Source organism: Orycteropus afer, unplaced genomic scaffold (assembly GCF_000298275.1).
Source record: "Orycteropus afer afer isolate SDZICR_OR568_19922 unplaced genomic scaffold, OryAfe1.0 scaffold00017, whole genome shotgun sequence".
NCBI classification, from domain to species: domain Eukaryota; kingdom Metazoa; phylum Chordata; class Mammalia; order Tubulidentata; family Orycteropodidae; genus Orycteropus; species Orycteropus afer.
Genome location: NW_006921604.1, coordinates 9,774,580 through 9,798,041, shown reverse-complemented (window position 1 = coordinate 9,798,041; position 23,462 = coordinate 9,774,580). Strand labels below are relative to the sequence as shown.

Sequence of the window (23,462 nt, the reverse complement as noted above, 5' to 3'; positions counted from 1 at the left end):
TAGTTGGGGTTTAGTCCACTTCTATATCCTTCCCTTCAAGGCTCAGGGGTCCAGGATTATCTTCTGTGTCTGTGTTAATTGGTTTCCCTTTTCTTTGCTGAACAGAGTCTGTGCAGTCTTTCTGCCTAGTCCGCCATCTTGCCAGAACCACCTGGAGTTCTTTCTTACATCTTTGTTTTAAACTGGGTATAGTTCCATTATATAGATAAACCACATTTGTTAATTGTTGATGAATTTTTGGAGTGTTTCTAGTTTTGGGCTATGAATAAAGCTGCTATCAAAATTCTTATACTAGTCTTTTGGGGGACATTTGTTTTCATTTCTCTTAGGTAAATAATTGCCTAGGTATGGAGTTTCTGGTTCATAGAGTAGATGTGTGCTCAAGTTTATTTGAAACTGCTGAGTAGTTCTTCAAAGCAGGTGTAGCATTTTATACTGCAACCAACACTGTATGAGGGTTTCTTTGGCTTCATATTCTTATCATCTTTTGATATTGCCAGTCTTTGATTTGAAGGGTGTAAAATGATATCTCACTGTGGTCTTTGTAGTTACCTGATGTCTAATGATGCTTGGCATGCTTTCATGACATTGTTGGCCATTTACATGTCTTCTTTTCTAAATATTTGGTAAAATGTTTGACACTGGAAGACCAACGGTGCAACTATGTACATGATTTCTTTAGTAGGATATGGCATTTTACCTGTCATATAGAAGATTAAACCCAAAATGAGAAAAGGACTCAGCAGTTTAACCTGGCTTTGAAATATCCTGGGGTTAAATTGAAATTTCTAGAAAAAATTTGTGGGAAAGCTCCCTTCCCACCTTAACCAGCAACCACTGGCACCAGTGCCTCTGCCATGAATTTTTTTTTTTTTTTCAACTTTTTATTGTGATTAGGGTGAGAGTTTACAGGGCATATTGGTTTTCCATTCAACAATCCATACACATTTTGTTTCATGACATTGGCTGCAGTCCTCACAATGTAACAGTACTCCTCCCATTCCCACTTCCTTCCTGTGGTCACCATTTCCCTTTTTCTTAGGAAGTCTCTTCATTTCATATGCACTGATGGTTTAGTGATAGAATTCTTACCTTCCATGCTGAGGTCCAGATTCAATGCTCAGCCAATGCACCTCAAGCACAGGCTTGCATGTTGCTGTGATGCTCAACAGGTTTCAGTGAATCTTCCAGACTAAGAAAGTCTCTGAAGAAAGGCCTAGCAATCTACTTTAGAAAGCCAGCCAATGAAGATGCTATTGTTCTCAACAGTCCAATCCCATTGTGCATGGGGTTGCTATGAGTCAGGAACTGACTCCACGGCAGCTAACAACAACAATAACTAACATATGCAAGGGATGCATGGGCTGGAGATAATCTTGTGGCTCTTTCTGATATTGTCATTTCTCTGGTCCCCTCAGGCAAGCAGCAGAGTTCCAGCAGTAACGCTTACTTGTCCTGCCTGCCATATTTCTTTCCTAGCTAAAGTGAGGCTTATATTTAACTTCCTACTTCCTGTCCTATAAGTCAACTCCTTATTATTTCCCTTAGAGCAACATGGATAAATAAACAAATGATAAATCAACAAGAAGCTAAACCATCAGCACCTGACTGCAACCCTCATCATCATAATAACTGGCATCTGAATGAAGCATTACAGTTTATAACTTGCTTTTATATATATAATTTATTTTTATCTTCAAAATAAAGCCCTGGGCATTATTATCATCTCCATTTTACAGATGAGAAAAACTAAGCCTCACAGAGGTTAAATGAGTTGTCCATGATCATTCTTCCTGAGAAAGGAGAGCTGTGACTGGGAATCCAAATGACAACATGGTGGAGGTAGCCCCGTCTCCACCACCACATACTAGTGTTGAGAAGGAGGTGAGAAGAGCAGACCAAGGGATCTTAAGATACATGTTGAACTCCCTTAGTTCCCAGAGGTCCTACCCTAGGCTTGCCCAAGCACAAGGTCAGCATTTTCTGTGGTGTGATCTGAGTGGTCCCTCAAGGAACCCCTACCAAAATCTATTTCCTTGGGTATGTACAGTGCTTCAATGTCCATCATCATTAATATCTTTCTCCTAATTAGGGCAGTGCTTAAAACTAAGCCCTCTCAATCGCAGAGACCACTGTGGGTGTCCGGAGCAGAGCCTCAAGAGGAGGAGGAAGAGATCTTTTTGAACCTCATATGCTATCTTAAACATTCATGCAGATTTCATATTCTTCTTTATAATAAAAGTGTGGATTTAAAATTTTATGTGTTTTAATATAAAAATCATAACACTTTGCAAAGATGTATGTCATCTTCATCCTCTGTGTCTCCGGAGGACTTATTTCTCCCTTTGAGAAAATCAGACTTCAGGCATTGCAAATTCTGGTTAAAATTTTTAATTTTACCTGAAAGTATATGACATTACTTCCCTGTCACCCACTAATGCAACTCTGTTTTCAGATTAACTTAAGGGAGAACAGAATTCAAGGAGTTAAGAAGTAGAACAGCAGCAAGAGGAAAAGTTTGAAAATTGTGTAGAATTGCCAGAGGCTTTTGACTTTTGGCACAGTGACAGACCCTTAAGCACCACAATGATTCATTCAGGTTGTTGTCCCAAACTATGAGCAACAGCAACCACAGATCAGAGACTCTTCTGACAATTAGGAGAAAAATAATCTTGATTTTTTTATTGACTATATTTGTCAGCCATTTACATTATTTTGGGGCCATTTAAGGCTACTCATTTTAAAAAATATATTGTGGTGAAATACATATACACATTAACTATTTTTTAAGTGTACAATTCAGTGACATTAATTACATTCATAATGCTGTGTAACCATCATTACTATCTATTTCCATAACATTTTCATCAACCCAAAGAGAAACTCATTACATCCTTTGTCCATTCCCTGGTAACCCCTAATCTACTTCCTGTCTCTATCAATTCACCTATTCTAGATATAAGTGGAATTATATAATATTTGTCCTTTTGTGACCGGCTTATTTCACTTAGCAGCATGTTTTCAAAGTTCATCCCTGTTGTACCATGTATCAGGACTTCATTCCCTTTATGGACAGATAGTATTCCATTGTACAGATACAACACATTTTGTTTGTCCATTCAGCTGTTGATGGAGCCTTGGGTTGTTTCCACTTTTGGGTATTGTGAATAATGCTGCTATGAACATTGGTGTACAAATATCTGTCTGAGTCCCTGCTTTCAATTTTTTTTTAGGGTTGGGACTACTCTTGATACATGCAAAATGAAAACTTTTCATTGGCAGTACTCATACCTGCAATGACTCACCTTGCCTGACCTGGAAGCCTGCAACGACAGCTGAGACCATCAAGGAAGAAAGCACACAATCAGTAAGACAAACAAAATCTCTTTCCATATTGTCCATGTAAATATGAAAATGGCTTAAGGAGCAAACAAGATCTTTTACTGTATGCCAATTGAAAAATAAAGAGAAAAATGTCATTTTGAAAGCTACCCTAAGACACAGGATGCCTTGTATAGCATTTATGTTTTTCTTGAAAGCTAAAACACAGTCCAAGTTTCCATGAAAAATGGTAAAAGCTATAATATAGACTTAATATGTACTTAAGTCTTGAAGAAGACTTCAAGCGAAGAGCATGCTCCGCATTTCTCAGCCTGAAAGAATGGAGGAAAAAATTTTCATGAAAAATGGTAAAAGCTATAATATTGACTTAATATGTATTTAAGTCTTGGAGAAGACTTCAAGGCAAGAACACACTTGTTATTCCTCAAGCTGAAAGAACCGAGGAAAAATTTCAAGCTTCAAGTTGCGATACTGAAAGATTCTATGGGCAAAATATTGAAATGATGCTGGAACCATCAAAGGAAGATGGAAGGAATACACAGAGTCACTGTATCAAAAAGAATTGGTTGATGTACATCCATTTCAGGAGGTGGCATATGATCAAGAACCAATGGTACTGAAGGAATAAGAAGCTGCACTGAAGGAATTGGCAAAGAACAAACCTTCAGGAATTGATGGGATACCCACTGAGATGTTTCAGCAAATGAATGCCACACTGGAGGCACTCGCTAGTCTATGCCAAGAAATTTGGAAGACAGCTACCTGGTCAATTGACTGAAAGAGACCCATATTTGTACCCATTCCAAAGAAAGGTGATCCCACAGAATGTGAAAATTATCAAACAATATCATTAATATCACATGCAAGTAAAATAGTGCTGAAAATAATTCAAAAACAGTTGCAGCAGTATATTGACAGGCAAATTCCAAAAATGCAAGCCAGACTTAGAAGAGGACATGGAATGAGAGATATAATTGCTATGTCAGATGGATCTTGGCTCAAAGCAAAGAATACCAGAAAGTTGTTTACTTGTGTTTTATTGACTATGCAAAAGCATTCCATTGTGTGGATCATAACAAATTATGGATAACATTGAGAAGAATAGGAATTCCAGAACACTTAATTGTGCTCATGAGGAACCTGTACACAGACCAGGAGGCTGTTGTTCGAATACTGCATAGTTTTAAATCAAGAAGGGAGTGTGTCAGGGTTGTATCCTTTCCCCATACTTATTCAATCTGTATTCTGAGCAAATAATCCCAGAAGCTGGACTATATGAAGAAGAACATGGCTTCAGGATTAGAGGAAGACTCATTACCAACCTGCAATATGCAAACGAAACAACTTTACTTCCTGAAAGCGAGGATAACTTGAATCATTTACTGATGAAGATTAAAGATTGCAGTTTGCAGTATGGATTACATCTCAATATAAAGAAAAAGAAATCTCACAAATGGTGCAATAAACAGCATCATGATAAATGGAGAAAAGATTGAAGTTGTCAAAGATTTCATATTACTTGGTTCCACAATCAACACCCATGGAAACTGCAGTCAAGACATCAGATGATGTATTATACTGGGCAAATCTGCTGCAAAAGACCTCTTTCAAGTGCTGAAAAGCAAAGATGTGTCTTTGAAAACTAAGTTGTGCCTAACCCAAGCCATGGTATTTTGAATTGCCTTTTATGCATGTGAGAGCTGGTCAATGAATAAGGAAGACGGAAGAAGAGTTGATGCTTTTGAGTTGTAGTGTTGGCAAAGACTACTGAAAGTACCATGGACTGCTAAAAGAACTAACGAATCTGTCCTGCAAGAAGTGCATCCAGAATGCTCCTTGGAAGTGAGAATGGCCAGACTTCATGTCACCTACTTTGGTCATATTGTTAGAAGGGACCATTCCCTAGAGAAGGATATTATGCTTGGTAAAGTGGAGGGTCAACAAAAAAGAGGAAGGCCCTCAACAAGATTGATTGACACAGTGGCTACAACAATGGGCTCAGGTATAGCAAGTACTGTGAGGCTGGCACAGGACCGGGTAGTGTTCTGTTCTATTGTACATAGGGTCACTATAAGTTGGAGCCAACTTGACAGCACCTAACAACACAACAAATCTCTCTGCTCAACCGTCCATATTTATTCCCTTTTTCTGAGCATCCAGGAAGGACTTGACTCACCAACTCTGGAAGATTGCTGGCACCAGCAGAGACCTCAGTGGATGTCTGCTCTTATCTAGACTTTTTCATAGAGATGAGAAAATTATTCCTACATTGGAAATTGAAAACAATTCTCATCTATGATGGTTAAGGTTGTGTATCAACTTGGTTGTGCCATAATCCTCTGGTTTGGCAGTCATGACATTGTCATCCTCCTTGATGAGATCTGCTATGAGCAGCCAATCAGTTGAGAGGCAGTCTCCCCAAGAATGTGGCCTGGATTGAATATATATGAATATTCTGGCAAAACTCTAGCTTTTTGCTTGCTCTGGATCCTGCATCCAGCTCTCATTATCTGGCCTCTGGCACTTGGAACTTAATCCAGCAGCTTACCTGTCTTATCTGCCAATCTTGGATTCAGCTACATGAATCAGGAGAAGCCTCCAGCCTGATGTAGATGGATAGATAGATAGATAGATAGATGATAGAAAAATAGATAGATATAGATAGATAGGTAGGTAGATAGATAATCTCTCTATATATACATATACAAGCTTCACTGGTTTTGCTTCTCTAGAGAAGCAAAGCCTAAGACATCACTCAAGGCCCATCAATTGGTTAATGACAGATCTTAGACTGAAAGTCAACTTTCTAGACTTGAAGGCCAGGGCTTTTCCTACCACATCCCGCTTTTGGCCAGACTGACCAAAGCAAGTTGTTTTTGTGGAACCTGCATATATCTTGGCTTGAAGTCTTTTGCTGAGGATGTTTAGATATCATGGATGACTGAAGTCCTCACCAAGTCCAGGAACCCAAATTTATTGTGATTCACCAGAGGCTACTAGAGAATTGCTGTATTGAAGAGTCTTAGGAGCAGGTAACTGACTGAAAGGGGCAAGGGACCACAGGACTGGTCATAGAGTTTCATTTGTACAGTAAGAATCAGTTCTTTTAGCAGTCCATGGTACTTTCAGTAGTCTTTGCCAACACCACAACTCAAAAGCATCAACTCTTCTTCAGTCTTCCTTATTCACTGACCAGCTCTCACATGCGTAAGAGGTGATTGAAAATACCATGGCTTGGGTTAGGCATACCTTAGTTTTCAAGAAGCAGTCATCCACTGCTCTGATCTGTTTTCACACAGATCATATTTTTATTTTTTTATTTTGGGAGGCTTGGGGACCGGTGGAGATTTTGGCAGGTGCTAAAGTCCCCTCAAGCCCCTTCTGGCAACATCAATGCAACTGACATGCAAAATCACTCTTGGCACTCTGGGAAGAGACAGAAGATCGTTCAGTAAATTTATTCTAAGTGTCAAAAAATTTCTAAGATCCTCACATGATAATACTCACACTTAATCATTTGTTGAGTCAATAGGATGTAGCAGTTAAGACTTAGACTTTAGAGTGCAACAAAACTGGGTTTAAATCTCGGCCATGCCCCTTATACTACCGAGCCTACTGTACAAGCTCCATGCATGTCAGCTACAATTATTATTGATGGAGAAAATATAAAATGACACAAAGTCACTGTGGATTCAGCCAATTCATTAATTTGTATTTTAAAAATTGCAGCAGTACCTACAAACACTTGAAAGGTAATGGTAAATATCTGTGAATGGTGTTATTTATTCAGGTCACAGATAATACTTTGTGCACAAATTGATTTGAATCTATTATAATAATTGTTCTCTAGGGTCATTAGTCTATAGAGCTGGCACCTCTGATACAATAGAAGAGCATGGATTTTAGAATCTTCCAGACCTCAGTTCAAATTCTGGTTCCACCATGTGCCATCTTTGACAAGTTACTTAACTTCTCTGAGCCTCCGTTTCCTCAACTCTAAAATGAGGAATAATACTTACCTTGTGGGCTTTTTGGAGGATTGAATGAGATGATGTACATAGGAACCTGATCATTGTGGATGTTAAATAAACATAATTTTTTGTCTCACAATTTGAGCAAAGTAGTTACTTAGTTTGAAAACCAATTATTTAAGTTGCCCACGGCTTGGACATTAAAACCCTCACACATAGAAGGACTCGAAACCCCACTGTTAGAAAACAGGGAGAGAAATAAAGTTTTATTTCCATTCAACATTACTTCCAATACTTGATTTGTCCAGTAGAACCAGGGACAGCTTCAGCCTCCATATTTTTTACCTAACTTTTCATTCTTCCTCCACTTCCTCTTCTCCTTCTCCCTTTCTTGACCTTTCTAATTGCACTTAGGCTAGAAGCCTCACATAAGTATACCCACTCGCCCCTGGGGTTGGCCATGAGCACAATGTCAATGTGATGTTGCCACCATCACTGGCAATAGCCTATGTGTTTCTAAGAGCTACCTCAGAGTGGTTCGACCCATGCAAGAGCCCTTGTTAAACAGTGGCCTAGACTGTTGATGCTCATGGAGGAACAGGTACTCCTTTCATCATTTTCCTGATAGTCCAGGTAGATATCATTTACTGCCTCAGAATATCCCCATCCTTCTTTGCCAGAATGGAAGGCTGCAGGCCACTTAAAGGACAGTCTGTTCCTACCAGCAGGAAAGCAGGCAGAACAGAAGTGAATGCAAGAGATAATGCATTGAGCAGCTTCATGAGGGAATGTTCTTCTAGGAGTTGTGATTTATTCATTGCCAAGGAACCTGCAAAATTGTTTGACTCAGTGTTGTTGTCTTTCCCATCTCCTGCTCAGACTTCCTCATACCTCTCTTCACTTGGTGGATATATGGAAGGATTGCTTGCAGTCTTGGGAACTTCTCACATTTCTGGAAGGACCCATGCCAAATCTCCTCCTCTCTAGGAAATGGGCTTTGCCCATTTCAGGAACATCCTTTTATTCTCTGTTTCTGGGGTTGCACAATGTGTTTCATCTCTTCCTTTGGACATAAGCATGAAGAAAGTACTCCATCTTTCAAGAAATTTTCATACCCAGCCAAGTCCTTATTTATCATCTCCTCATAAAGTTCAGGAAGCCAGCACCTACATTGCTACTACCTGGTTTTGTACTGATCTCCAAGAGCAGGCAGGAGATCTTGAACCTTTTTGTCAGAAGTGGAATTGGAGCAAGGAGCCAAGTTTACCTATCAAGATCACGTAACATGGTGTTATGAGATCATGTGACACATTGGTATGGAGATCATGCGATATTGGAATGGGGAACAAAGAGTAAGAGGCTCAACATTTCAGGCAAACAACTAATCCAGGAATTAGAGCTGCTAGTGCTTCCTGTTTATTCATTTAATTTATTTAGGATAATTATCATTTCTTGTTCTCATATTTAGAAGCTGTGTGCCTAGCACAATTTTAGAAATCCAGAAACAACCCATGAAATACATGCCTCCAGTATAACCTGGGGGTTCATTAGATTAATTAATTAATAGTGGTTAATAAATACTTTGAAATTCTCTTATTAAAGGGATCACCTAAGTTCAAACTACTATTATAATCAGTCCTAATTAGGTCAATGGTTTAAAGAGAGGGTTTAAAACCATATATAAAGCTCCTCCAATGATCGGGTGGTACAGGACAAAGGTAAGAAGAGGCAGGTGAGTCTACAGGCTGGTGTTTAAAAGCTTCCTCCATGGGGAAGAGCCATATGGAGTGGGCTCTGATTGAAGCCAGGTACACAGAGATCTACTGACTAATAGATTCTCAAATTGTTAAAATTATGTTGTAGGACAAAGGGCACTTTTGTAAAAGCCTTTGTGCAAGTTGCTGCTGAGTACGGAAGACTTTCTCAAAACACAGAGGGGAAATTTTCTCCCTGTCAGGCCACAAACCAGGTTAGTGCCAGCCTTCTTGTATCTTGTAAAATATATAAGCCATCTTTTGAATGAAAGGAGCTCTGCTGGTACAGTGGTTAAAGCACTCAGCTGCTTTAACTGAAAGGTCAGCAGTTTGACCCCATTGTCAGAATTGACTCGATGGCAATGGATTTGGTCTGTTTTTCTTTTGAATGAAACCGAGAAAATAGTCAATTGAGGAAGAAACAGAGTATCGTAGATCTCTTCTAAGTCATGCTACTCTAGTGATGCCCAGATTTTCTCATGATTTTTTAAGGACACATTGTAGTGCAAGTGCCAGACTTTGTAGTGCAAGACTGGGGACACAATCATAGTATGACCATGCCTGGAAATGGGATGAGTGCGTATGTGTGGTAACGTATGTAATATATGCATGGGCTCCTATCAATATGAAACTAGATTTAAAAGAATTGGAGGTTTATGCTTAGGGAGGAGACCAGATCCAACAGACCATAAGTCTGTGAGAATACTATTTCCAAACTGGAAAGTGGGGATCGAATTGGAAGTGACTCTAAGCTTTTCATTAAAGAAACTTTCCTTTAAGAAACTTTCAAGCTTTAAAATTAACCAGTTTCTATTTCAAATCATAACAGGTTCTGTAGGATAAGACTTGCAGCCATGCTATCCTCCATAGTGTTTTGGGGACTCATTGCCCTCATTGGTAAGTTATCGATTGACATTTAACATTTTTAGCAAAGTGTCCAAGACAACACTTAGCACAGTCAGGAATCAGAAAGAGCAATGATGGCACGTAATAGAAGAGTGGGCTGTCCTTCTGCCAGCCAGAGCGTATTCTGCTTGCCAAGCAGATGAAGGTAATATCAATGGGAATGTAAAATAATCAAATACTAATTGATCTGCTTACTTCCTGTCCAATAAGCTGTTTATCTTATCAAGAGGTATATGGAATGATGCCTTGAGAGGCAATGCATATGAAGAGAAAACTATGAGGTAGTACCTAAGAGTTAAAAGAGGGATAGAAAAAATTATAGTCTGAGAGGATTTTAGGAGGAGGAGCTCACATCCAGCTAGGATGTTCAGCCTGAAAAGCTTTCTTGGGGTAATGTGACTATTATTGATGGGTCCTTGCTCTGGTGGAGTAGTGCCTAAGGCATTTGACTACTAACCAGAAGGCTGGCGGTTTAAACCCACCGGCCACTCCTCAGAAGGAAGATTGGGCAATCTACTTCCATAGTGATACTGCCTCAGAAACCCAAGGAGGGGTCACTGTGAGTAAGATCTAACTCAATGGCAGTGAGTTTGGTTTTTGGTTTTTGATATTTTAATAGGACAGAAGAGCCTTCTGGATGGAGGAGTGACTTTAGTAAAGGCATAGAGGCAGAAATGCATGAAAAGCATTTGGGATACCAAAGCAGATCAGTGTGATGGGAAGAGAAGAGGGGATTTGTGAGAGGAAGGCTGGAGAGGTAGGTTGGGGAGATGGTAGAAGGCCTGAATAAGGAAAGAATGGAAACTTCAACCTAGAAAACTGAAGAGTCATTGGAAATAATGTCCGAGTTGTCTGCTTACTAATAGAGTAATGATTGAGGAAATAGTTTTCTAAAATGTTCAATTCTAAATTTGGAAAATTGAGGCTACCCAAAAGTGGTAATTTCTGTTTACTTATGGCCAAAGGCAGGGGACTATAGTTTAAAATTTTTATTCCTCTTTAATTGTCAGGTGGGAGCAAAGTTATATAGCCAGTAGACAAATCATGACCTACCATACTAGTTGTATTTAACTGAAAGGGGACTATAATTTAAAAAGGTCTGTTCATTTATGATAACAACACAAGTAGTATGGGGACCTTGGTCATATCCCAGTACCCTTAAGGCAATGGCTCTCAAATCAGCTAGAGATGCTGGCTAAAGCACATGGTCTTGGACCTTGTACTTAAACATCCTGGTTGAGTAGATCTGCTACGAGGAGCAGAGCACTATGCATTGTTAGTAGCATCCCAGATCACTTTGATGCCAGTGCTCTGTGGGTCTTATTTTGAGTGTAACAAAGGCTGCCCCCCTGCCAATAAAAGAATATTGAACCTCTTGATATATGTACACTTAAACTATCCAGAAATTTTAGATAACTCCTTTCCCTCTCATCTATCCATCCATTTATCCATTCATCCACTCATTTATCCATTCATCCATTCAACAAATACTTATTGAACACCCACTTTGTGCCAAGGAGCTTTGGTGGTATAGTGGTTAAAGCATTTGGCTGCTAACCAAAAGGTCAGAGGTTCCAAAGCACCAGCAGCTTTGTGAGAGAAAGAGGAGGCATCTGCTTCTGTAAAGATGCACTCACTGCCTTGGAAACCCTATGGGACAGTTCTACTTTGTCCTATAGGGTCGCTATGACTTGCAATCAACTCGAAGGCAGTGGATTTGGTTTTTGAGTACTTTGTACCAGACATTGTTCAAGGTGCTGAAGAAGATAGGCAGAGAAAAACATTAAGTCTCTGCCTTCCTACCTATGAAGTTTATGCAGTTTATATTCCAGTGAGATAAACAGGCCAAGAAAAAAAAAAGGGAGAGAGAAATGTCAGATGGTAGTAGTGATATAAATAAAATAATATGAGGTAATGGGAAACAAGGAGTAAGTTGCGAATGTGTTGTCTTTTTAACATATATGGACAAGAAAGTCTCTACAATAAGATGACTTAAAAAACTTTTTATTATAGAAAGCTTTGAGCACATAAAATGGAGAAATAATAGTACAATAAACTGAGTACCTATCACACAGCTTTTGCAGTTTTCAACATTTGCCAATCTTATTTAACCTATCTCTTACTTGCCTTTTTTTCCCCCAGTATTTTAAAGCAAATGTCAAAACATTTCACCTGTAAATTTGTTGTATGCGTCTTTAACATCTAAAGCCTAGTTCTGTTACAAGAAGCTGTTACTGATTCATCTTGAACATCTCCTGTCATTTTCCTGAGAAGCACTGGTTACTTTTAGTGGGAAATGGCATGCAGAGACCACAGTCTGGCTGATAAGTGTTCTCATTCCTGCTGGGCCTTTTTAGTGGACAGAACTAGAAAACACATATTTTAAAAAAAGAAAAATAATAATGCATTCACTGATATTTCATATTCATATTTAAGAATACAAGGGTTTTACAGTGTTTTTATATTTCTATCTCTGCTATCTTACACTAAAAATCTGGGTTCCAATTGACACAATGTCTGTAACAATGGGCTCAAACGTAACGAGCATTGCGAGGATGGTACAGGACCGGGCAGTATTTTGTTCTATTGACCTAGGGTCGTTATGAGTCGGAGCCAACTTGATGGCACCTAACAACAATAAAGATATTAATGTTACTACATATATATATGTTGTTGTTGTTGTTATGTGCCATCGAGTCGGCCCCGACTCATAGCGACCCCTCCTTGGGTTTCCGAGGCAGTATCACTACGGAAGTAGGATTGCCCAACCTTCCTTCCGGGGAGTGGCTGGTGGGTTTGAACCGCCAGCCTTCTGGTTAGCAGTCAAGTGCTTTAGCCATTATGCTACCAGAGCTCCATATATATATATATATGCATATATAAAAAATAGTTTTAAAATAACTATGACAGTATTACCAACCAAAAATTGAGATTTTCCTGATTCCTTATGTCCATAGGATATATTTCAGTCAGTGTATACAATTTACATTGACATATTTTAAAATCGCTTTTAAAATTAGTTAGGTTCATTTGTTTGTTTCTCATTTTTTAGGATTTGTTTTTATTCTTGTTTGATCTAATGTTTAAAAACCATGTAAACAATTACAAGCGTCCAGAAGTTAAAACTACAAAGCAAGTTACACTTAGAGAAGGCTAGCCTCTATCCCTATCCCCTTTACCCTCTTCTTATCTTCCTCAACTAACTTTTTTTTGGTTAGTTTTTGGTTTATCCTTGTGTTGTTTCCTTTGGAAATAGAATCACACAGACACACTCACAAATTCATAATCATACATTCTCCCCTCTCTTACACAAAAGTAGAAGTCTGTCCATACTGTTCTGGGCCTGGAGATCATTTCATAGGACTATATAGAGATACTTCTCTTTCCTTTCTGCAGCTACATAGTTATGTAGATGTAGCTTTACCTATTCAACCATTCCCACATTATTGACATTTATGTTGTTTCCAGGCCTTTGCTGTTAAAAACAGTGCTGAAACAAATAGCTGCAATTCCCCTCCATAGCAATGTATAAGAGTGCTTGTTTCCTCAGTCTCACCCGTAGAGTTTGTTCAAATTTTTGAATTTTTGTTAACTGAGTAGGTAAAAATAGTATCTCAGTGTTGTTTTAACAGGGGCTTCTCTCTTTTTAAGAGTGATTGAGTATATTTTTATATCTTTTTGTCTATGAACCATCTATTCTTATCTTTTGCTGATAAAGGGATATTCTAACAGAGTCCTGAAAGTAGTAAGGCAGCAAGCCATGTAAACAGACATCTGGGAAAATAGCATTCTAGGCAAAAGAAACTTCAAATTCAAAGACCTTGAAGCAGAAGCCTGCTTGGCGTGTTCAAGGACTGACAAGGAGAAGAACGTGGCTGGAGAAGAGTGAGGGAAGGAAAATTGAAATTGGAGAAGAAGCTGAGGACCAGATCAGGGAGGACCTTGGAGGCCAGGATATGGGCTTGGTTTTCCTCTGAATGAAGGGGAACCTGCTAGAAGATTAAGAGAGAAAACTGATCTGATCCATTCACATTTCCATAGGATCATTCCACTGCTGGGTGAAGAATAGAATGGAAGTAGGGAGAGCAGTGGGAGCTCTGGTAGCGTAGTGCCTAAGGCAATTGACTGCTTATCAGAAGCCTGGTGGTTCAAACCCACCAGCCACTCCTCGGAAGAAAGATGGGGCAATCTACTTCCATAGTGATAGTGCCTTGGAAACCCAAGGAGGGGTCGTTATGAGTCGAGTCCAACTCGACGGCACATAACAACAACAACAGGGAGAGCAGTTAGGAGCCTGTTACAATAATCTAGATGACTATGTATTATTGAGCATGCTACAATAATCCAATTATCATAAAATAATCCATGATTCTGTTTTGGACCATGGTAGTAGCAAAGGTGCTAACTGGTCAGATTCTGGATATGTATTTTGAATTTTCACATTACTTCCAACCTCTATGTCTCAATCTTAGGAATCCATCCATTCACAAGCTCTTATTTTCCTAAATGGATTGTAGGCGCAAGATACAACACTGAGGACCCATGGGGAGTGCTGAGGTGGTAGTTTCTGCTCTCTATATGACATGAAAATCCATTTTTATTAGAGAAGCCTAATGATATCTGTTGCTTTTACTATGTACATACACTTTCTTAGGGTTCCAAGTTTATATGACAGTTTGTGATACCCCCCCTTTGTTGGTCTATTCACAATTCCTTTTTTGGCTGTTTGTGTATTTATTTTTTGTTTTTATTGAGTTTTGCTTTAAAATAATCACATCTTTTAAAAAAGTTAACCTTTTGAGTTACTTTGCTTTTCCTATAAAATAAATATTTATAAGGAAGCATTCCTTTGGTTATGTGCCTAATTCTAAGAGTATACAGTTGTTTCATACTGTTAAGTTACTCAGAACTAGATCAATGATGTGGACAGCCACATGGGTAGGTAAAATCCATCTCCTCATTAAAAAATATAGTTTAAAACACAAAATGAAACAACTTAGTTTTTTACAACAAACGTTTCCACAAATTTAGTGCTTTATAACCAGTATTGGTAGGCTTAAGGTACAAGTCAACAATCATTGGAACTATTAGTACAAACTTTTCAAAATGACAGAAAATTTTGAAATAGTCTAGTCAATAGACTAGGATAGAAACTCATTTCATAATGACAAAATAAAAAATAACAATAGATTTCACTTAAATTTTTACAATAGCTAATATTTTTCTAATATTAATAGACTTAGTGAATCAACTTCACAGTGACATATGAAATACAGTGAACTTAAATCTTTCTAAACAAAAGCAAATTGTCAAACTAGGTGTTCTGTTTACATCACCAGAAACATTTATGTCATAAGTGTCTTAAAATTTCTCTCATGTTTCCTGCTTAAAACTTACAGCAATTTTTACTGTGCTCTAGATCACAACTAATATATTTGGAATTTATAATAATTGATTTTTATAATAATACTTTGCACAGTGTTTTAGAATTAAATACTGTTTTTGTTGTTTGTTTGTTTTGCTATGCTTTTAAGGTGGAAGTAGATAATCTTTTGTCTGATGAGCCAAGATTGGTAAAAAGGGACTTGGGAGGACCCAGCCTGTGGCTTTCGTTTTGGGTTTGGCAATGTTTATGATAGCAACTTAAGTAATAGTTTCTCACTGGCTTCATGTGAATTACCATCTGCCTCCAGGTCCTTCCAAGGGCTCGTACCCTTTTACTCACATGATGAACCCTCACCTGCATCCTCGTGTGTACCATGGGTGCTATGGGGACATCACGACTATGGAGACCTCTGGGGCATCCTGTGATATAAGCCAGCTGATTAGCTGTGGTAAGTGAAAATTAAAACAAGGTTTTGACTTCCCCCCTTTCATAATTTTCAAATTCTCTCTTAGGAAGTAGTTTATTTTTTAAGGTATAATTATTATTATGAAAATATTAAAATTAAACATTAGAAAAATAGCAGAATCCTGACCAACATAAGAAACCACGTCTTTTAATTTTGCCCATTCTTTTCAATCCTTGTCCATATCTATTTATTTCTATGTATTGAAATTATTGATTAAATAAAATGCTATATCCTGGCTTTGTTTTTTTGTGTTGTTGTTTTTACTTAATGTTTCAGCATGAGCATTTTAAGGAAGCTTAGAACTTACTCTTCGTATTTTTCCTCTTTTGTTATTCTGTTCCAAAGTCTTATTTATGATGTTGTCACTATGATAATGTCAGAGCTGGAAGCAATCACAAGCGTCACACCTGATCTCATCCCCTCAATTTACAGATCAGAACAATGAGGCTCAGGAAGGTAGAGAGAGTCCCCAAAGACACAGGGCTACATAATGGCAGACCAGACTAAACCTTATGTTGATTGACATCTAGGCCAAGATTTTTCCCAACACACCACTGTGGCAGAAAAGAGAAGAAGAAGAGAGAAGCGATGCCCATCTAGGATTGTGGTCCTGTCTGAGTTTTTGTAGTGAGAGATCAAAAAAGAATGTCTCAAAACAGTTTTCCAAACCCATGGGCAGTGGTCATGAACTGTGACTAATTTATATTAGATTATCTTCTGGAGGAGAGGAAACACAGTTTGATTTTGTGTTTATTGACTTCAGGGATCCGTGGTTCTGAAATGTTTGCTGAGATGGATTTGAAGGCCATAAAGACTTACCAAGTTATGATCAAAGAAGTTGGACAGAGGCACTGTGTGGACCCAGCCCTCATTGCAGCCATCATCTCCAGAGAAAGCCATGGTGGAGCTGCCCTGCAAGATGGCTGGAACCACAATGGACTTAAATTTGGCTTGATGCAGGTACTTTGCTAGAGACTTTAAAACAACACTACTCCATCCTTCTTTATAGAAATTGAACCCAAATTTGAAAGCCATCTGCTTCCAGGCCCCAAAACACGATGGACTCTGGCTATAGATGCTTCAGCATCATTTGTTCTGGGATTTCTGTAACACATCTTTGGTGTTTTAAACCTTGAGGTTTATCAGCTATTAGATATCTTCAAAAAAGTCTTTTATGAGTTTCATGTCTATAATTCTGAAACAAATAATATACAATGTAGTTACACTGAGAAAATCTTATATAAGGTATTATTGCTACACGTGTCCTTATGGGGTTCATGAAGTAGCTAATGTTATCCATGTGGGTCAAAACACTGCATAATTAAGACCTATTTGAACCACCTTCTTTTTCACTAAAATGGAAGAAGGCTGTTCAAATTATCTGGATATTTGCTTCCAGGCTCTATTTTAAATTGTCTAGAAACCCAGATTTCTAGCCTTTCCAGTTAGAAATAAATTTTTACCTGAATTAGATGGATAATTATTTTTGACTGCAAATACTTGGACTTCTTTGTGTACTAATTGTTTGTTTTTAAACAGCCTTTTCATATATATACTGTTGTTATTGGTTCTGGTCAAGTCAATTCCAGCTCATAGCAATCCCGTGTGGCAGAGTAGAACTACCCTGTAGGGTTTTCTTGGAGTAATCTTTATGGAAATAGATCACCACATCTTTCTCCTGTAAAGCCACTGTGGAGGCTCGAATTGCTGACCTTTCAGTTAGCAGCTGTGTAATTACCCATTTGGTCATTAGGGCTCCATTTTTATGTCATATTCATATATATACATGTGAGAATGACATGTGTGTGTGTGTGTGTGTGTGTGTGTGTGTGTATATATATATATATATATATATATATATATATGAATGCTTAACTCAAACTGTGCCATGTTCACTTCTCCCAAATCCTGCTTTGTTTATCTGACTCTCTTCTCTGTGGAGGGAAGGACAATAGACTTGACTCTGATGATAAAGGAAAAATACAGAGGCCACTATCTGTGAAACTGAACAGAAGGAGAAGAAATATGTGAAAAAATCACATCAGAAAAACGTGTTGCTTCATCCTGATTCTGACATTACTATCTGAATTGTCTAGCTTGATAAGAAAATATATCACCCTGCTGGTGCCTGGGACAGCAAAGAACACCTTTTGCAGGCTGTTGGGATTCTAACAGACAAAATTAAGGCGATCCAGAAAAAATTCCCCATGTGGAGTGTGGCTCAGCACCTCAAAGGTAGGCCATATTTTTGGCGTTTTGTTTAAATGAGCAGTGAGTGAGACCCAGAAGGCCAGATGTGTCCCTATGAGTGCTCCCAGTGGGTGTGCAGTAGGTCTGGGAGGAGCTGTTGAAAGGCTGCATTAGTGTTCTCTGAACGACTGGGTTACTTTGAGTGGTCTTCCTTCTCTATTTCTGCTTCTACGAGATGCTGTAGTTCTTATTGCATCTTTCCTTGGTTATTGAGCCACTGAATGATGCCTTAAGTGTTAATGAGATAATTTAAAATAATATGTTCTACTTTCTTCTGATAGGCTTTTTGCTGATTCAAAAAATATAACCACTTTCTGAATTGTTTGAACAAATTTTTAAGCACTCTTAAAGCCATTAGAGCTTCAGGTGATGTATGTCAATGTGGAGATCTCTCCTTGGCTAACTACAGACCCCTTCAAGTGTAGCATCTCCCAAGTTGAATTAAATCACTAACATTCCTCTATGAATATTTTTCTGTACTTTCTGTGTCTGTGAAAGGTACCATAATATATCCAGTTATCCCAGCCAAAAAAACCAGATTGTTTTCTTAAGGTTTTCTGGCTCTTCTCTCTTCCCATCCAATCAACACCAATTTCTGTTAAGTCTACCTCCTATGGATTCATGATCTATATTACTTCTCTCCTGCTACCCTTTAAGGGGTATATAACAGTTTCCATTCTTATTTCAAGGTCCTTCAGGGCAGAGATTAGGACCAGGAATCTTTTTCTTAAGACATCAGAATGATTATGTGCTTAATGAACTACTATGCAAAGAACTTTATCCAATATTTTGGGTATCATTGTGCATTCCATACTCAGTGTGGCTCAAATCCTGGCACATGATAGGTGTTTAAAAACATGTATTGAGTGGATGAATGAGTGAGTGAACAAATGAATGAATTATTAAATGAATAGAGAAATGTTACAAACTTTCTCAGACTAAAGGTTTGTTGGGAATCTAGTTCTTCCTGGTCTGAACTATATGAGAAGCAATCTGACTTTTGTAGAGAGACTAGCAGTCTTAAAGAAGAAAGAAATCTGAAATTCTTCCACTGATTCTCAGGGTAGCATACCCTTTCAAGGGGTGGGGGAGGAGAAGGTGAACGGAAGATCTGGGACTACCTGCTTTGGAAGTTCTGCCTGGAGGGCTGACTTTTTGGAAATGCTCATATCCTATTTTTGCTGAACATTAATATTTGAATCTAAACCACTGTGTTTCATTTCAGGTGGTCTTTCAGCCTTTAAGTCAGGAATCGAAACCATTATCACCCCCATGGACACAGACACTGAGTTCGTCAATGATCTTCTTGGTCGAGCTAAATTCTATAAAAGGCATGGGTTCTAGGGAAATCTGTGTGGGTAGATCAGATTGGCAGGGCACTCAGCTAGCGCCTCATATCAGGAGAGTTTGACATGATTGTGTTCTACTCAACACTGGCAAAAGAATGGTTGCAATTGTGAGAGAAAATTTATTTCCCAATTTTCTTAATGGAAGTAAGCATTAAAACAAAGAAAGAAAGAAAGAAATCCACTCAGTTCCAAATACGGTTCCTATGAAATGTACACATATATATCTGTCATTGTTTTCTAGTAAATGTGAATGTCATTGTTTTGGTTACCTAGTGCAGCTCTCACAGGAATATACCACAAATGGGATGGCTTTCACAAACAGGAGTTTATTTTCTTAAAGTTTTGGAGGCTAGAAGTCCAAGTGCAAAGTGCCACGCTCTGGGGGCTGGGTGAAAGCCCCTCGACCTTGGGCTTCAGCTCTACCTCTTGCTCCCAGCCAACTGAAGCTGGAGGCTTTTCTTCATTCAGACAGCTGCTGGCTGTGGAGGCTGACAAACCCAAGGTCAAAAAGTGAAAAGGCACAGTTCCAATATTATTAAACCACACAGCAGGCCATGGATTCAAGTCCATTAAAAGTCCCAAGATTGGCAGAGTATGGCAGGCTGCTGAATGAAGACTCGGCTACATGCAGGGTCCAAGTGTCCCAAAAAGCTGTAGACCGTTCCCAAAGCTTCTCCTTATATGTGGGAAGCAGACATCCCTAAGGCAGCTACTCAACTGCTCACAGCAGATTCCACCATGGAGTTGATTGCCAGTTTCATCATGGGGAGTAACTACCACCAGCTGCCCAGCCACTCAAAGCTAGGCCTAGCCAAGTTGACACACAACCTTAACTACCACAGTCATTTTAAATAAGTGAAGTCTATATATTCCAGCTAGACCTCATTTTAGCATAGTGCCTAAGACACTTGACTGCTAACCAGAAGCTGGCGTTTCAAATCCACCAGCCACTCCTCGGAAGGAAGGTTGGACAATCTACTTCTGTAGTGATACTGCCTTGGAAACCCAAGGAGGGGTTGCTATGAGTCAGGGCTGACTCGACGGCACGTAACAACAACAACAGACCTCATTTTAGCACATGATTTCAATGCCAGCTTGCTCACTGTTTGGCAAGAACTGCAAAGAAGTGAGCCTGACCTGCACCTTTGTGCTTTTCCCAGTATCCTCCCACTTGGGTTTTGCTTATGAGAAGTGCCTTATCCATAAGCCAGTCAACCTATGGGTCAATGGAGAGGCTAGGGATGGAGAAGCTACATGGGTAACTGACAGCTGACAGTGGTGAAGCTGACCTTCCTTATATGATGTACACAACATCCCTCAAGCCTGCACCAACATCCCATGTCTTCTTGCTGAGGATCCAGGGGCTGGTTTCTTTTCTATTTTCAGTTGTTGCTGCCACATACTCTCTCCCTTTGGGGTCACCTCCCTGAAAACATGGCAGAAGATGAATAGATATGCCTGGCATTAGTTATATAGTTCTTTGGTTGCAAGCAAAAATAACCAACTCTGGAAGATTTAAGCAAGAAAAGGAAGTATTAGGAGGCTCTCAGAAGACTCATCGACCCAAGAGGAAAGGCAAGGATATGAACAGGAACCAGACAACTCTGGGTGTCAAAGAAGCAGGAAGTGTTTGACTATACTTTATAGAGCCCTCACTGAGAGAATAAATTATGATCCTAACTGCAAACATGAACTCCAAGAGTTTTTTTTCCCTCATCCTTTTATCCCTCTGTTTCAGAGTCTTAGTCTCCAACACTATAATACAAATGCATCAATTCTTCTTTGGTTTTCTTTATTTGTTGTCCAGCTCTTGCATGCATACACCAAAAAACAATCCCACTGCCATCAAGCCACTTCTGACTCATAGCAACCCTACAGGACAAAGTAAAACTGCCCCATTTACTTTCCAAGGCTGCAAATCTTTACAGAAGCAAACTGCTTCAGCTTCCTCCTGTGGAGCGGCTGGTGGGATTGAACCACTGAACTTTTGGTTAGCAGTCAAATACCTTAACCACTGTACCACCAGAGCTCCTTCACCTACATATATATAAAGTGATTAAAAATACTGTGGCTTGAGTTAGGTGCACCTTAGTCTTCAAAGTGATATCTTTGCTCTTAATCACTTTAAAGAGGTCTTTTGCAGCAGATTTGCCAAATGCAGTATGTTTCATTTCCTGACTGCTGCTTCCAGGGGCATTGATTGTGGATCCAAGTAAGATAAAATCCTTGAGAACAGTTGTGAGGACTTTTGTTTTCTTTATGTTGAGGTATAATCCATACTGAAGGTTTTGATCTCCCATCAGTAAGTGCTTCAAGCCCTTTTCACTTTCAGCAAGCAAGGTTGTTCCACCTGCATATCACAGGTAGTTAATGAGTCTTCCTCCAATCCTGATGCCACGTTTTTTTCATAAAGTCCTGCTTTTCAGATTATTCACTCAGCATAGAGATTGAATAAGTATGGAGAAAGGACACAACACTGACCTGATGTTAAGCAATGCAGTATCACCTTATCCTGTTTAAATGACTGCCTCTTAGGTCTATGTACAGGTTCTGTGTGAGCACAATTAAATATTCTGCAATTCCCATTCTTCAAAATATTATCTGTAATTTGTTCTGATCCACATAGCTATGGGACAGTTCCACTCTGTTCTATAGGGTCACTATGACGTGGAATCAACTTGATGGCAATGGATTTAGTTTTGGTTGAATGTCTTATAATCAGTAGATCAGGCAGTGGGGGGAAAGCAAAATTCTAGCAAGATGTCTAGTTATAGTCTGGAGACAGACTCTTCCCCCAGGAAACCTCTGGTTTTGCTCTTAAGGTCTTCATCTGATTGGATGAGGCCCACCTACATTATGGAGGGTAATCTGCTTTACTCAAAGCTAAATAATTTAAATGCTAGGAGCTTCCGTAGTGATTGTTGTTGTTGTTATGTGCCATTGAGTTGGACCCGACTCATAGCGACTCCTCTTTGGATTTCCGAGGCAATATCACTACAGAAGTAGATTGCCCCATCTTCCTTCTGAGGAGTGGCTGGTGGGTTTGAATCGCCAGCCTTCTGGTTAGCAGTCAAGTGCCTTAGGCACTACACTACCAGAGCTACTACCTCAGAAACCCAAGGAGGGGTCAATATGAGTAGGGGGCCGACTGAATGGCACATAACAACAACAACAACAACAATCACATATAAATACCTCATAGCAACACCTAGACTAATGTTTGACCAACTGAGCACCATAGTCTAGCCAAATTGACACATAAAGTTAACCATCCCATAGGTCTATCTGGATTATCTACTTCTCCTTATGAGTTGTGGTAGATTATATCTTTCATTGGAATTGGTCCATTTCATCTAAGTTATCAAAAACAATGGGCATAGAACCATTCATAATATTTGTTTATTATCCTTTTAATGTCTATGGACATTCGCCTCGGAAACCCAAGGAGGGTCGCTATGAGTCAGAGCTGACTCGACAGCAGTGAGTTTTTTTTTAATATCATGGGACCAGTAGTGGTGACCCCTCTTTCATTTCTAATATTAATAATTTGTGTCTTCTCTCTTTATTTTGGTTAGCCTGGCTAGATCAATTATATTGATCTTTTCAAAGAACAAGCTTTTGATTTTGTTGATTTTCTCTATTGATTTTCTGTTTCCAATTTCATTGATTTCTGCTCTAAATTTTATTATTTCTCTTCTTCTGCTTACTTTGGATTCAATTTATTCTTTTTCTATTTTTTTAAGGAGGAAGCTTATATTATTAATTTTAGACTTCTTTTCTAATATGTACAGTCAATGCTATGAATTTCCCTCTAAGCACTGCTTTCACTGCAGTCCATACATTTGATAAATTGTATTTTCATTTTAAATAAGTTAAAATATTTTTTTAACTTCTCTTGAGACTTTTTCTTTTATCCATGTGTTAATCAGAAGTGTGTTGTTTAATCTCTAACTATTATGGGTTTTTCTAGCATTCTGTTATTGATTTCTAGTTTAATTCCATTATGGCCTGAAGCATATTTTGTATGATTTCTATTTT

The 23,462-nt window shown here is 38.8% G+C and overlaps 1 protein-coding gene across 1 annotated transcript; it reads left to right on the top strand.

Annotated features, from left to right (window-relative positions):
- Positions 1-9,921: 9,921 nt before the first annotated feature.
- LYG2 (lysozyme g2) lies at positions 9,922-19,419 on the top strand. The gene is made up of 5 exons (XM_007959468.1): positions 9,922-9,964; positions 15,667-15,807; positions 16,589-16,785; positions 17,922-18,060; positions 19,301-19,419. Exons 1-5 carry the CDS (start codon positions 9,922-9,924, stop codon positions 19,417-19,419), a joined length of 639 nt encoding a protein of 212 aa, XP_007957659.1.
- Positions 19,420-23,462: the final 4,043 nt, after the last annotated feature.

Bases quoted from the DNA above. Each gene is read 5' to 3' on its own strand.
- LYG2 (XM_007959468.1), top strand. From the start codon at position 9,922: ATGCTATCCTCCATAGTGTTTTGGGGACTCATTGCCCTCATTG. The intron at 9,965-15,666 runs GTAAGTTATCGA...ATCTGCCTCCAG, and splicing joins GGGACTCATTGCCCTCATTG to GTCCTTCCAAGGGCTCGTAC. The intron at 16,786-17,921 runs GTACTTTGCTAG...TGAATTGTCTAG, and splicing joins TTAAATTTGGCTTGATGCAG to CTTGATAAGAAAATATATCA.